Source organism: Tetrao urogallus (assembly GCF_951394365.1).
Source record: "Tetrao urogallus genome assembly, chromosome: 21".
NCBI classification, from domain to species: domain Eukaryota; kingdom Metazoa; phylum Chordata; class Aves; order Galliformes; family Phasianidae; genus Tetrao; species Tetrao urogallus.
The window spans coordinates 2,553,658-2,566,602 of record NC_136834.1 but is presented as its reverse complement, the minus strand read 5'-3'; the positions used below and the strand labels follow the sequence as shown (position 1 = coordinate 2,566,602).

General features: G+C 47.0%; 1 protein-coding gene across 1 annotated transcript in view; it reads right to left on the bottom strand.

The window, feature by feature from the left end:
• The window catches only part of FBXO42 (F-box protein 42), a gene marked incomplete at its 3' end in the record, with an annotated part of 29,787 nt that extends 18,668 nt beyond the window's left edge, over nucleotides 1-11,119 (bottom strand). The window contains exons 1-4 of the mRNA XM_079545608.1: nucleotides 10,910-11,119; nucleotides 8,847-9,113; nucleotides 5,900-6,016; nucleotides 140-274 (exon numbers count right to left, since the gene is read on the bottom strand). Coding sequence (XP_079401734.1) covers nucleotides 140-274; nucleotides 5,900-6,016; nucleotides 8,847-9,096 — 502 coding nt within the window. The 5' untranslated portion in view covers nucleotides 9,097-9,113; nucleotides 10,910-11,119. The remainder of the gene's footprint in view (nucleotides 1-139; nucleotides 275-5,899; nucleotides 6,017-8,846; nucleotides 9,114-10,909) is intronic.
• Between the last annotated feature and the right edge of the window lie 1,826 nt (nucleotides 11,120-12,945).

Genomic DNA, 12,945 nt, shown 5'->3' with positions numbered 1-12,945 from the left:
ATGTCATCTGAAAACCATTCATTGATAAAACTCACTGGGACCACTCAGCCTGGAGGCAAGGTGAGTGGTGATGAAGGCTCTGGCAGCGGGGCAGCTGGAGGAGGGCTAGGGAGGGCTGCACGGCCCTGCAGGCTCTCACCTGATGCCAGGGGCCGGATCCACTCCTTGCTGTTCAGATCAAGTCTCCAGAGGTCATTGAAGGCAGCATTACAGCTGCTTTGCGTGCAGCCTCCAAACACGTACATCGACTGGTTGGCATCGTAGTAACATGCACCTAGGAGGAAGGAAACCATGGATTAGTTCATTCTCTCATCCTCACGTTTTTGGTGCACAAAAATTTGTTTTCTTTCCCCCCTGAGTTTCAGGTGAGGGAAAAGCCAACAAGCTGCAGCAACCTTGATCAGTTGGGTCAGGAGTAACCCAAACCAACTCCAGCAAGAACCTAAGACGATTATCCTTTCCTTCAGAGCTGCTCCTGAAAACGCAAAGAAAGCTGCCTTAGAAGCTTGCAGTTAATTAGATTAGCTACGATTAACACATTCAGCATGCTTACCTTCTCTAAGCTGTTCCATATTGCTTACGGGGCTGCCAAGATTTACTAGGCAACGGTCCTGTGTGCTTCAACACGGTCACTTGCTCTCTTTTTCCAAAGCTGACAGCATTTCACCTTATCTCATTACAATTAGGCACCACTGAAACACAGGCATCTTACAGGAACATTCCCTTTGCTTGTCAGGGAGAAGGATTAGGCAGCAGGAAGAGGGAACAGAGTGCTTGAGCCCCTCACAGATATTTAGGAAAAAGCCAACTTTTGGCCCATAACCAAACTCAGCAGTAAAAGAATTCAAACAACAGCATTTGGCCACCTTGGTGTCTGTGGTACCCAGGCACCTCTGTAAATCAAACATCCACAGAGCAGACAGGACTGTGTACAAAAAACCGAAGCACTGAGATTAACATCAAAGACAACATGAGCAGCATTGCTGTTTCTGCATTTCCCCTCTCACACAACTAGCCCTGCTGATTGCATACAACATCTGAGCCCTGCACAGCTATGAGAACCTCTATAGGAGCCTTCAGCAAAGTGCTCAATATCTAACATAACATATAACACGAGCTGTGCCTGCACAGAGATTCCTTCATTTACTATCAAGTTTGGTAGGAAGCAATCACAGTAACTCACATCCATCCATACATCCACCAGCACGTAGGAGAAAGCGGCAGTGTTTTATGCTTTGAGAAAGCCAAGGGGCATGAGCTGAGGTTTGGATGGGGGAAGAAGACATCACCCTCACAGTGACAAGTGATATATTGAAAAATATGCAGCAGAAAGGCAAAAGAACAAGTCAAAGTTCAGGCACGGAGTAGCATGTGGCCCTGGGGCGAGGGCATGCAGAAGCCCCTCCAGGGCACTTGGGACCAAGCAGCACCGTAAATAACCAGCACAAGGCAAGCTGCAAGGTCAAGGGAAGCAGGAGGGCAGGGCAACTTCAATAAAAAAGCCCAAGAAGCAAGAAAGAAATTCAAGTTCAGTGTGTATTTGTAAGATCAGCACAGCAGTTGTGACAAGCAGCCAGTATTGCGTGCTGAAATATAAGCCAAGGTATGTATGTGTAGGGGTGAAAGCTGCACAGTTCCTTCTCTTTCTCCACATCACTCACTGTAGGCAGCTGTTCACAAGTTCCAAAATAAAAAGGTTTAATTGGCCTGGCAGGACACAGGACTGTTCCTGAGGAATGTGTACCAACACAAGACAGGAAAAAACCCCACACCACAGAGTGAGGAAGATGTGGATTGAAAGGACTAAACGTGCTGATGCACCAGTTTGGTACAATAGAAAAAGCTTTGTTCCAGACCAGAAGAGCATCCCTGGCTTCCAACAACCCAGCACAGCAGCCTTTTGGGACAGCCCTTGCAGAGAGAAGCAGCCCTTTAACGCAGCCCACCCGGCCGTACACACAGACATTCATCTCACCATCCCAGCAAACGAATCAACGGTAACCCAGCACAATGCTGCAGCTCTGCGGAGGAGCAGCGCCTTTGCCAAGGGCCCTATTGTGTGACCAAGGGCTTGTCATGCAGATCACCTGCTTCTCCTATTGAGAGCCTGCTGAAAAGCCAGCAGCCCTCACGCCCTTGGCTTTTTGCTGCTGCAGCAGCTGGCCACACAGCAGGACTGGGGGAAGAGTGGGATGGGGATGCATGAGGGCAGCGTCCTGAGCTGGCCCTGGTGGTGTGAGACCACCCAGCTCTCTGTGTGCACCTCGGGGCCCTCGCCTGCAGCTGAAGCCTTCATCTCAAACCACATCTCGCCAAGGTGTGCAGCACACACCTACACACCATGCAAAGTACCCGAGGAGCTGCTTTTTGGGTGGGGGTAAAACAGCAGCAGAGCGACTGTGCGGGCTTCAACATTTACCTGGGCTGGGATATAAACTGCCTTGGTAAAAAACAGGAGATTGCGTGGCTCCCAGCACCTCTACTGGGAGCAGGATAGGAATAGCAGGGAAGAAGTAACAAACAGGACCAACGTTCCTTGAAAGCTTTGTGGCACCCTTGGAGGCCTACTTGCTGCCTAATCATGACAGGTTGAGTGCCTCCCTCCTCCTCCCCACACCAAGCCCTTGGCATTCCTGGTTTCACACAGCACAACTCATTTATTATTTTGAGGGGAGGTGGCAGCATTCTTCTCCTCTATTTGGATTCAAAAGAGCAACCAAGCGAGCCAGGCACCGTGATGTCCACACGGCATGTATTTTAATCCTAGATCGAAATAATTTAGGCTGTGCTTCCCTTCTTCTTCTCAGTGCACCATTCAAAGTTTCTGATGCCAAGGAAGGCAGGTAGCTTGAAAAAAAGCACAGGTGAAAACACCAGCTTGATACCAGTCTTTCTGAGGGTAGAACAGACCCAGGGAGGAAGAGGTTTTCCCTGTTTTCCCTCTGTGCTGCACAACAGCCACAAACAAAGCATCTGAGATTTGCACCCTAAGTGTGAGAGAAGCAAAATAAAGACCAGCAGGCTGCAAGTGGGAAAGGAAACTGAAATGCAACACAGATGCCCGTTATGATAATCAGAGGGCACTGACTTTTTCACCATCAAGTACATTAAAAAAAAAAAAGGTAATCTACATGTACAGGAGTCAAATTCAGAGGTCAGATTCCCCATCAGAGAGAGGGGAAAAGTCAGCAGGCTGCTGAACTCCCATTGATACGTGGCTTCAGTTGACAATAGCACTGCAGCCTTACTGCTGACCATTGTCATGTTCCTACGTAATGGCTTTAAAACTGTCCCTGTACACAGCTCTGTCACCTCCTGAGATCACTTCCCCAGTTTGAAAGAGCTCAGACATGTCTGGAAGTGCACTTCAGCTACGGACAGGAAATGCAGCGCCACAAACGCAGTCGCTGAAGGAGGGGTTCAGCCAAGAGATGAAATGTGAAAGCTACCTGTCTCCTATAACAACCCCAGACTTACAATTTCATTATTTTCCTGCTGCTTTCAGCTTAGGGAGAGTCAGAAGGCAGTAATATATTCAGCAAAGCTTAGAGACAAAGAAAGCCATTGCTGCTGGGTCCCCTTGCTCTTGAGAAAGGAGCTGCCCCTCCTATAACACCAACAGTTTTCCAGCTTTCACCTCTGTCATCTCAGGATGAATTTGTTTAATTAGTCACTACACTGGTACAAAGCTCCCCAGTCTGCATGGAAAAATCAGTACTTAAACACAGTCACTGCAGAACCACCTCTTCCATCAAAGGAAGAATATTTCTGGCTCAACGGTCGACATTCCATTCAGGCCTTTCCTTTCCTGCATTCTTCCACCTTTTGACATCACTTTCTGTCTGTGGCCAGTGATTTAACTGCATGAGTCACCCTGCTGCTATGATCTCCATAGGTTTACGCACTCCAGCTAAAGAAGACAATTAGACAACTATTTCCAAGTTTACACTTTCACAAAATTACCTGCTGCTCACCTCAGAAACCTATGAGTATCAGCAAGCCTGCGTGCTTAAATCTCAAGGAATAGCATTACTGAGAACTGCAGTGTTGTGCAGCTTCAGTTAAATCCTTCAGCCAACCTACAGCCCATCCATAAAGTCTGTTATCAGCCAAACTTGTCATATGATCAAAGACCTGACAAATGCTTCCTCTCTGTAAAATTCCAGCGACTTACATTAATTATTCCTTATCAAACAGGTTTTTTTTCTATTCAGTTCTTCGGAATTTATCGGAGACAATGACCTCTGTTTAAAATTTCCTTACTTGTCACGTTAAATATTGGCTCCTTATTAGCACTTCTGAGATATCTCTAATAAATCTTGGGAAAAGCAGCAGGCCTAGCCAAACCTTTGATGCCAGTAACCGTTGCCTGTTGACTTCAAAGGACTCATACCTGGCAGATGACGTTTTCCCATGAAACCTGGCAGGTCATCCCTAAGAAATGGCTTGTGAGTCCTCCTCTGCACCCCGTCCCAGTCCTCCCCTTCCCACTTCGCCTCCGCTCGCAGCACAGTAGTGTTTGAGATCATAGTTTTTCCAAGATTCTTTGCATTGTGATTAATGATTTGTTGCTGCTCTCCAAAAGGCATCTGAGCCCAGCCCAGCTTTGATCAAACCTCCCTCCAAGCCCTGCTATTGGAATCCACCCACAAACTCATGCAGCTTTGCCGCAGGGGAAACAGATTTCACAGATCTGGAGAACTGTTGAAATTTAAAATTTAAACAAAAAACAAAAAGCAAAAAAGCAGTTTAAATCAGCAAACAAGTTAATCCAGATTAGCTTTCCATGCATAAAGTACATTCATAATGCTTTGTTACTAACCAAGCGTTGACCAGAGCCAGGACGCTGGCAAACACTGAGGCTAATACAGACCACAGGCTCTAAAAGCAGCAGCTTTGATGCCCCATCCCTGGAGGTGTTTAAGACTGGGCTGGATGGGGCCCTGCACTGATGTAGTGCCTGATTTAGTGGTTAGCAACCCTGCCTGCAGGAGGGGGTTGGGAAACAGGTGATCTCTGAGGTCCCTTCCAACCAAAGCCATTCTGTGAATGCTATGATTCCAGAGCCAGTGCAAGAGCAGCACGCACAGAGGAACCAATGCAGATGAAATACCCCCCAGCAAGTTGATGGATAATACATGCAAACCTGCAATCAGCACTAAGCACATCATTAGAACTGCTGCTAAAAAGGAGCAATAAACTCTGGTTCCATTTTCCAGGTTTTTTTGGGGGAGGACAATGAAATCCTTGAAAAGCACAATGCCATCAGCACAATGCCTCCCAGACTTGTCCTAGCAAGAAGCTGCATATTCTGTGTGTCAGCTGCCTCATAAATTATTCCCCAGGAATATGAAAATTTTACAACTACTTGCTCTTAGAATCACACCACTTAAATCATGTTTATTTACCTCCTGAAACGTGAAGTTTGCTCCCCGGAAGAGCTGAGCTCTCACAGAGCTCTGACCCAGCGACAAAACCACAAGGACTGAATTTTTGTCATATTTTAATCCAGCGCCTGGCACAGTTCAGTGTTGCTGCAGTACAAACAACAAGTTTTATTTAAATATCTTTCCCTCAATGGGAACCCTTCCTCTGTTCCATAAGCTTGTAAACTTAGAAGCAAGGCAAAAATGCAGACATAATTTAAGCACTGCTGTCAACCAAATTGCTGACTTCTATCAGCAAATCACACCCACAGGAAAGGAGTTTGCTTCAATACGTCTCAGGTGCAGCCCTTTGTGCTTTGTTTTCAGGCACACCACGCTCAGCCTCCTCCAAGCTAACTGCTCAGAAGCTAAGAAATGAAGTGCCAGCACACAGCACCACGTGCAGCAGGTGACAAAATGCCTCACGACAGCTTTCTGTGGTCGATCAGGAGCTTTGCTGGGCAGTTACTTACTGTGTGAGAAGCGTTGCGTGATGGGGGTTCCTGGGTAAGGGTAAGTACGGCTCTCCCACTGAATGTTTCCTTCTTGCACTGCTTTGATAAAGCCATGATAACACTGATGGGCCACACCTAGAGAAAGACAAGATGTCAGCAGAATTTGGGGCATGTTAGGAACAAAATGTGTCTGCACGGTTGCACAAGCACATCCAAATCCAGCACATACAGCTCTAATAAGAAGTGCATGACAGCCTCTGTAAGAAGCACTGAGCTTGGAGGAGCCAAAATAAATGAATTATCACGTTGATGTGTAGTGAGTAGCAGCATGATAGCAATTATTAAACAATCCTGCATTTAGATTTTAACTATGCTGGTAGAAATTCAGAGGATTTAAGAGAATAAACAGTTGCAGAAATCAGCAATCACTGAACTTATCTGCTACATTTCTGCTATGTGACACCTCACATTTCTCCCAATGTTTAACTGCCTACAAGAATCATGGCACTGAACTAGCTTCCCACTACTTTAAAGCCTATTACCTTTCTGATACATCTTCTAGGTCCTTTTGTCTCACTCAGCTGCAATGCAAAGTTGCTGTCCCCAATCACACCCAAACTGCTGCACACCTTTCTGCCCAGAGAGCATCTGCCCTTCCCTTAACGGACCTCTGAGGACACAAAGAACATGCAATAATGAACTGTGAAGAGAATGCATGCAGCTACCAGACAAGAATCCAAAAATAAATAAAAGAGGAGATATCAGAGATAAAAGGCAGCAAGTCTTTGTTGAAAGTTTTCCTTCTGCTTTCCAAGGCATGGATCTGGCTACTGGAGATGGCTCCAGCTCCTGTGCAGAGTAGGCCAGCACTCTAGCCACAATTCATTCAGCATACAGAGTGCATATGACTGTGCTTGTACTGAGAAGTCAGAGGCTGGTTGCTGTGGGAAGAAAGTGGCCTGCTGCTGATTGACTGCAGCAGCTCAACAGATGCTCTGTGGCCACAGCATCTGCTCACCACTCAGCCACATCCCTGCTGCCTCAAAGTGCTCTGAGCAGGAACACGGGGAGAAAATGCAGCCCTTCATGCACGTGCAGCAAAGTACTGGTTTTGAGAAAGCACACAGAGCAAATTCTGCTTTTAGCTGCAGTGCCTGGGTGCTAGCAAAGGCCTTCACTGACCGCATGTGGATCTGAGCTGGTCTGAGCCTTGCTGTGCCCTGGTGTCACAGGGCTGCACCAGTCCTTGCTGGTGGCTGGGCACAGGCAACAAATGCACTTGAGGCACCGGAACCTGCTGAGATTTTTCCCAGGAGTTTGCTCACTGCATGCCCTGTGCCAGGAACACCCCCAGCAAGAAATCACACTCCGGGATACACAGCAGGAAGTTTTGAAAAATGAAGCCGTGGGTCCTGCAGCAGCTGGTCCCCAAGAGACATGTGGGAAACCTAACTTGAACCATAGGGTTCAAAGCAGATGCATCCTGACAAACAGGAAAAATTAACCAGAAGAAAACAGATTGGGCATTTACCTCAAGTGACCTCTCTGCTTCGCAGGGCACAGGTTAGCAATATGCACTGTAAAAAACACTGCAGCTGCCCAGCACCACCCAGCAGGCTCCAGATGGATGATTCTGCAGTGCCACAGGCTGCTCTTCCCTCTCCCTGCACTTCAGGGATGTTTCCCACAGCCTCTTTCGGGGTGACTCACCGGGTGCTGGCTCATTCCAGCTGCATCCTTCGCACCTCTGAAGGCTGCTTCAGGAACAAGGATGTGTGAGAAAGCAGCCACACAAGGCCACGGGTACTTGAAAACTTTTCAGCAAAAGGATGCAGATTGCTGAGCCAGCAGTCACACAGAGCACTGCGCATTCGCTGACCCAAAATGATGCCAAAGAAATGGTGCAATGCTTACTTGTGAAGTAGCTGTGTTTTTGTTCAAGCCTGTTGAACACTGGGCAAAGCAGAGAATCCCTGGAATCTGAGCAACGCCTCACATGTGCAACAAGGCCACAATTGAGACATTGCCCCACACACCTGCCAACTGTATGCAGAGCCAGGGGCAGAATGCAGACATTTCTCACTTGACACCTGTTCTGCATGTTCCAGAAGAAACAAGCTGCCCCAATGCAGCAACCTGATTAATTTCCCACAGATCTAGCCGTGGTTTTTCCTCCAAACTGCCTGTTTTTATGAAGCTTGCTCTCAAAACTTGCATGGCCAACAGTCTAAGGTAGCAGAAATCACCTAGTGTGTCCAGAACACTGGGAGCTAAGAGGCAGAGTTTGCACAAGGATCCAAGTAAAACTATTTGTTGTATCATATCTGTATAGCATTAAAATATCCCCATAAGGCTTCAGAATTAATGCTGCACAGAAGCACAGTGAAGCATTTGTGTCTCACAGATACCCTTTCAGAAAGTCTGAATATGTAGATCTGTATTAATGTAGATGCAGTTTATACTTTGCCACTTATCTTCAGCAGAGCTGTAAGAATCAGACACGGTTTGGTTTCCAACCAAAAGCACAACCTTTGGGAATGTAATTACTGAGCAAGCTGCAGACAGTGCACAACTGCAGCCACATGAGACATGGGATGCTGGGAATGGAAGTCTGCTGTGCACGTGCCAGGGAAGAAGGCTGAATGCAGGGTCAACGTTAGCAGCACACAGGTAGTGCTCAAAAGCAGCAATCAGTGAGCAACTTTGTTGTAGGGGGCTTAGGGTTTTGCTTTTTCCTACTTCAAAAAGAGAATACCCAGCTCTGTTCTGCAGCACCAGAGCTACCAGCAATGCTTCAGCGAGGGAATCAACAGTGTCAGCTGTTTTGAGACACTTTGCTGAAATAAAGTTTCTGAGTTCAAGTGGAAAACAACAGGTGAGTCTAAAGCGAAACACAGAGCAGCTGGAACACAAATCCATGTTCCAACCATCACAAGAAATGCACTCTCACTACAGCTGTTTGTACCTTTGATTAGTCGATACCACTGTTTGCAGACAAGGGCAGCAGTTTTGTGCTCCTGATAGGGGGAAAGGAAGGACAGGATATACTCCAAAACTTCCTCGGGGAGCTCCAACATGGATCTGTTATGCCTGGGCTCCTCCACCTCCAGCTCAGCACGCGGCTCCTCATCTTGCTCCATTGTCCCCTCGACCACAGCTTCTTCTGGATCCACGGCCATGAAACTGTCATCTTCACTGTCTGAGGAGCTGGCCATGGCATTCCACTTCACAGCTTCAAGTGGGGAAAAAAGACAACACTGAGGTTGAAACCAACAAGAACCAACAGCATCAGAAATATAAACTGTGCGCTACGTGCAAACCCTGCACGTCGCTCTACACAAAGCACTGTATCAGAAAGCTCCACAGCAAGGACGTGGTTTTTGCAGGGCTCTGAAGCAGGCTGCACACCTCTTCAGAATGAGCTCACCACCAAGCCTCCTCTGCATGTGGACAAAAGGCTCCAAACAAATGCTCAACCACCACCATCACCAAAGCAAGGAGACTCACCTCTGCTGGGGCAGCAAACACATTTCAGAGTGGCTAAGATTGGAAAAGACCACTAAGATCATCTAGTCCAACACAACCACTGAGCAGGACTGACTGCTGATGACAGGCTGAAATATTGAATCTCCAGCCATAAAGGACATGTAACATTACTGGGTAACAATGACAGAACTATAAAGTGAAGGAAATCCATCTTAAGGAGCAGCTGCATGCAGTTTGACTCCCTGGATGGTTTATAGGCTGTGACCACCAAACCCATGGCAGCTGCTGCAAAGCAAAGCCCCAGACCCTATTTTCTAAGAAATAACCCCACATTTCAGGAAGAGGTGCTGGTTTTGCCTTCCAACTCACTCTGACAACTAATTCACCACCAGAAGAATGGCAGTAGGCAGCATCACTCCACTTTTGGCAGCTTCCCTGATGAAGCAGCTTCAGAAAATCCTGGGGCTGTCAACCTTCAGCAGAAACCAAGTTCAAATTAAACTTCCAGTTACTGTGCTAGCAGATGCTCTACAAGCTTTCCAGTGTCAGAAATCCCTCTTAGGGTCAATGCTATGACAAAGAGAGCCTGAAACCGAAACACTCAGACAAAAGTGCTGCTCCCATCAGTAAACTGCATTATGCAGCAGATAATTTACAAATTCCCAAAGATTAAGGAAAACAAAGAGAGTTGCATTAAAAACAAATTAACAAAACTAACAAAAAATATAGTGAGTTGGGTCCTTTCCAAACTAGAGCATCAATAGTCAGCAAGCACAGGTAATCATTTCCAGCTTTATGCAGTGCTGCAGGCAAGCAAAGGCTTCCAGCTTCACAGCCCTGAGTCATGCCCAAACTGGGGGAAGCAAAAGCCTTACAGCTAGGAAACCAGAGCAGCAGATGGGGAACAGAAAGCACCTGACACCCTAGAAGTGTTATGTGCTGGAAAAGCAAACAGGAACACAACCAGACCAGGTACAATGGGACACCTGGGGGTGACAAAACTGAAGTGAACTCTTGGCTCAACAGGTTCACACAAGAAATCCGTTGTTGTAAAGGTTCAGAAGCAAAGATGATGGTGGTGTGCATTTCCCAGCAGCTTTTATTTACTATTTAAATAATGTGCAAAACCTACTGGAGGATGTCAGCTGAGAAGTGCAAGAATGGATGCCCTCCTAGAAAAGTTGTTTTTTTTTTTCCCTTCAACTATAAATAACCCAATTATCAAATCCTGATTTCAATCCTCTGGAGCTCCAGCACACAGAATAATCACAGGCACAGATCTTACTGCAAGATCTGGAGGAAGACAAGCTGTGTGCAAGCAGCTCAGAGTGTAGGAGAGCACCTGCTTTGCCAAGGCAGGAGCTGCAGGAAGCCTGCTGGTGTTCTCTGTGATCTGCAGGTATCTATGCATCCCTGCAGGTGCAGAAGTTCCAGGCAGCCTTGCCTGGTCTCCCACGCTTGCAGGAGGTGGACAGGCCCTGTGTCTGATGGTGCTGCTTAGCTGTGAAAGGCTTCCCTAAGAAAGGAGATAAGGAAACAAACCTGGACCTGCAGAGATGGTTTTTATCCTTCCTGGGATGCCACACGTGCCAGCATCGATACCAGCGGTCTGAACGGATGGAGATTACAGCAAACAGCACCCACAGGCAGAGTGCATGACACCACGATTAAAATCAGCCCAACTCTGCTTCCCAGCACAGCTTCCTGCTGGGCACATCTCTCCCAGACATCTTTTTTGTAATGCTCATTAAATACACATATGCAATCCCAACATTCTTGCTGCAAAATTACAGGAAGCTGGCTGAAGAGGAAGCTGGCAGGGCATCGGGATGGCAGCCTGTTCTCTGGAGAGCAAGGAAATTCCTCTGCCTTCCTTTAACTGAAATGAAAACGACTGCAGAGCGTTCAGGACTTCATTACAGCTTTACCAGACCACTTGATATCATTATACCCAAATGCATCCAATTAGCTAGATCCTCATTTCCTAAGCATCTGAGCATAACAAATAACCATCCTCCAAGTTCACACCACAACGTGCTATTTTTTATCAGGAGAACAAGATTAGTAATGAATTCAGCTCCCAACAGACAAGGGGAAGGGATTTTTGGGCACCAAGCTTCACCTGCCATGGATGCGGATCTTGTTTACAGGGCGTGAGACCAGGGAGCTGGGAATGACCCCAAATTGCAACACTCACCTTCCTCAGTGATGGCAAAAGCCCTGTGCTGTAACCTTGCCCCAGTGCCTTAAAGCAAAAAGGCCACAAAGGTCAAACACCCCACCAGCTCCTACTGACAATGAATCAGCACATCCACAGGAGAAAATCCCATGTCAGTAGCTGTGCTAGCTGTCCCAAAGGCAGAGCAGCTCTCCAGATGCTCTCTGTTCGTGCTGAGCTGGGACAGCAGCTTCTACACAGACTAAGATTAATATCTAAGCAACACCAGCACTGAAAAAGCAGCAAAGTGATTTGCACAGCTGTGTCTCATCAAAAAGCACGTGCAATTTGATTCACTTGCCAGTGAATCATCCCACAGCCCTGGTCTGCTTTGACTGATCGTTACGAAGCGCCCCAAAGCATCACTCCATGCTTTGCACCTTACAGCCCCCCCAGCCCAGAGCAGAGCCCTTACACTGCAGGAGGACAGATGTCTCAGAGCATTTAAAAGTCAGCCTAAAGCCTTAGCAAATGATCTCAACTGCTTAAAATAATGCATACAGAAACACTCAAAGGGCGATCGAAGCCAAGCTCCGCCAGCACCGATCCCATTTGTCTGACTGATCCTAAGAGCTGCTACCCTGCCAGCTGGCAAAACATTTTATAACTCTTTTCCTCCTCTCTGTGCACTTCAATACCCCTTCCCTCCCCTCCTGAATCTACTTAAGAACCTGCTATTTATTCTGCTAAAATAATTAGCCACTGCAGTGGAACAGACAGAGAAGAAATGTGAAGAAAACTGCCAAGTGAAAACAGCCCCCAAAACGTGGCTGCAGAAGGGAGCAAGAACTCTGCTCATGCAAAACCTTTCCTGACACAGCAAGGTTTCCCTACCTGCAGGCATCACTCCTGGTCCCACAGACCCCAACTCACAGGCGTGGGTTGCATTGGTGGTTCCCATCCTGAGATCCCTCCTCCTCTGCTCAGCTGTCATAGAAGTGCCTGAACCCGCAGAGCTTTTGACAACTTCTTTTTATGAAGTCAACAGATTTTAGGAAAAGAAAATCCTCCAAAGGGAAAGCTGCTGAATGAAAACAAGCTCTTGAATGAAAACAAGCAGTCATGCAATAGTACTGAGTCACAGTGCGTTACTCAGAAGGGAATGCTCATTTTCACATGCCACAAAGAACTCGTTATCCAAACATAATTGTAGAAGCTACGTTCTCACTTGGGAAAAAAAAAAAATCAAGGTGTGTGTTAAATGGCCCAGCCCTGGCTGACTGCTTTGGTTGGAAGGAGAAAGGGACTCAGCAGAACATTTAATTGCGCTTGGCAATCAGTAGCTACAGGGTTAATTTAGGGGTGGAAGGCCAACCTGCTACAGACACTTCCTCATATTTTGCAAGTGCCTGTTCTGCTT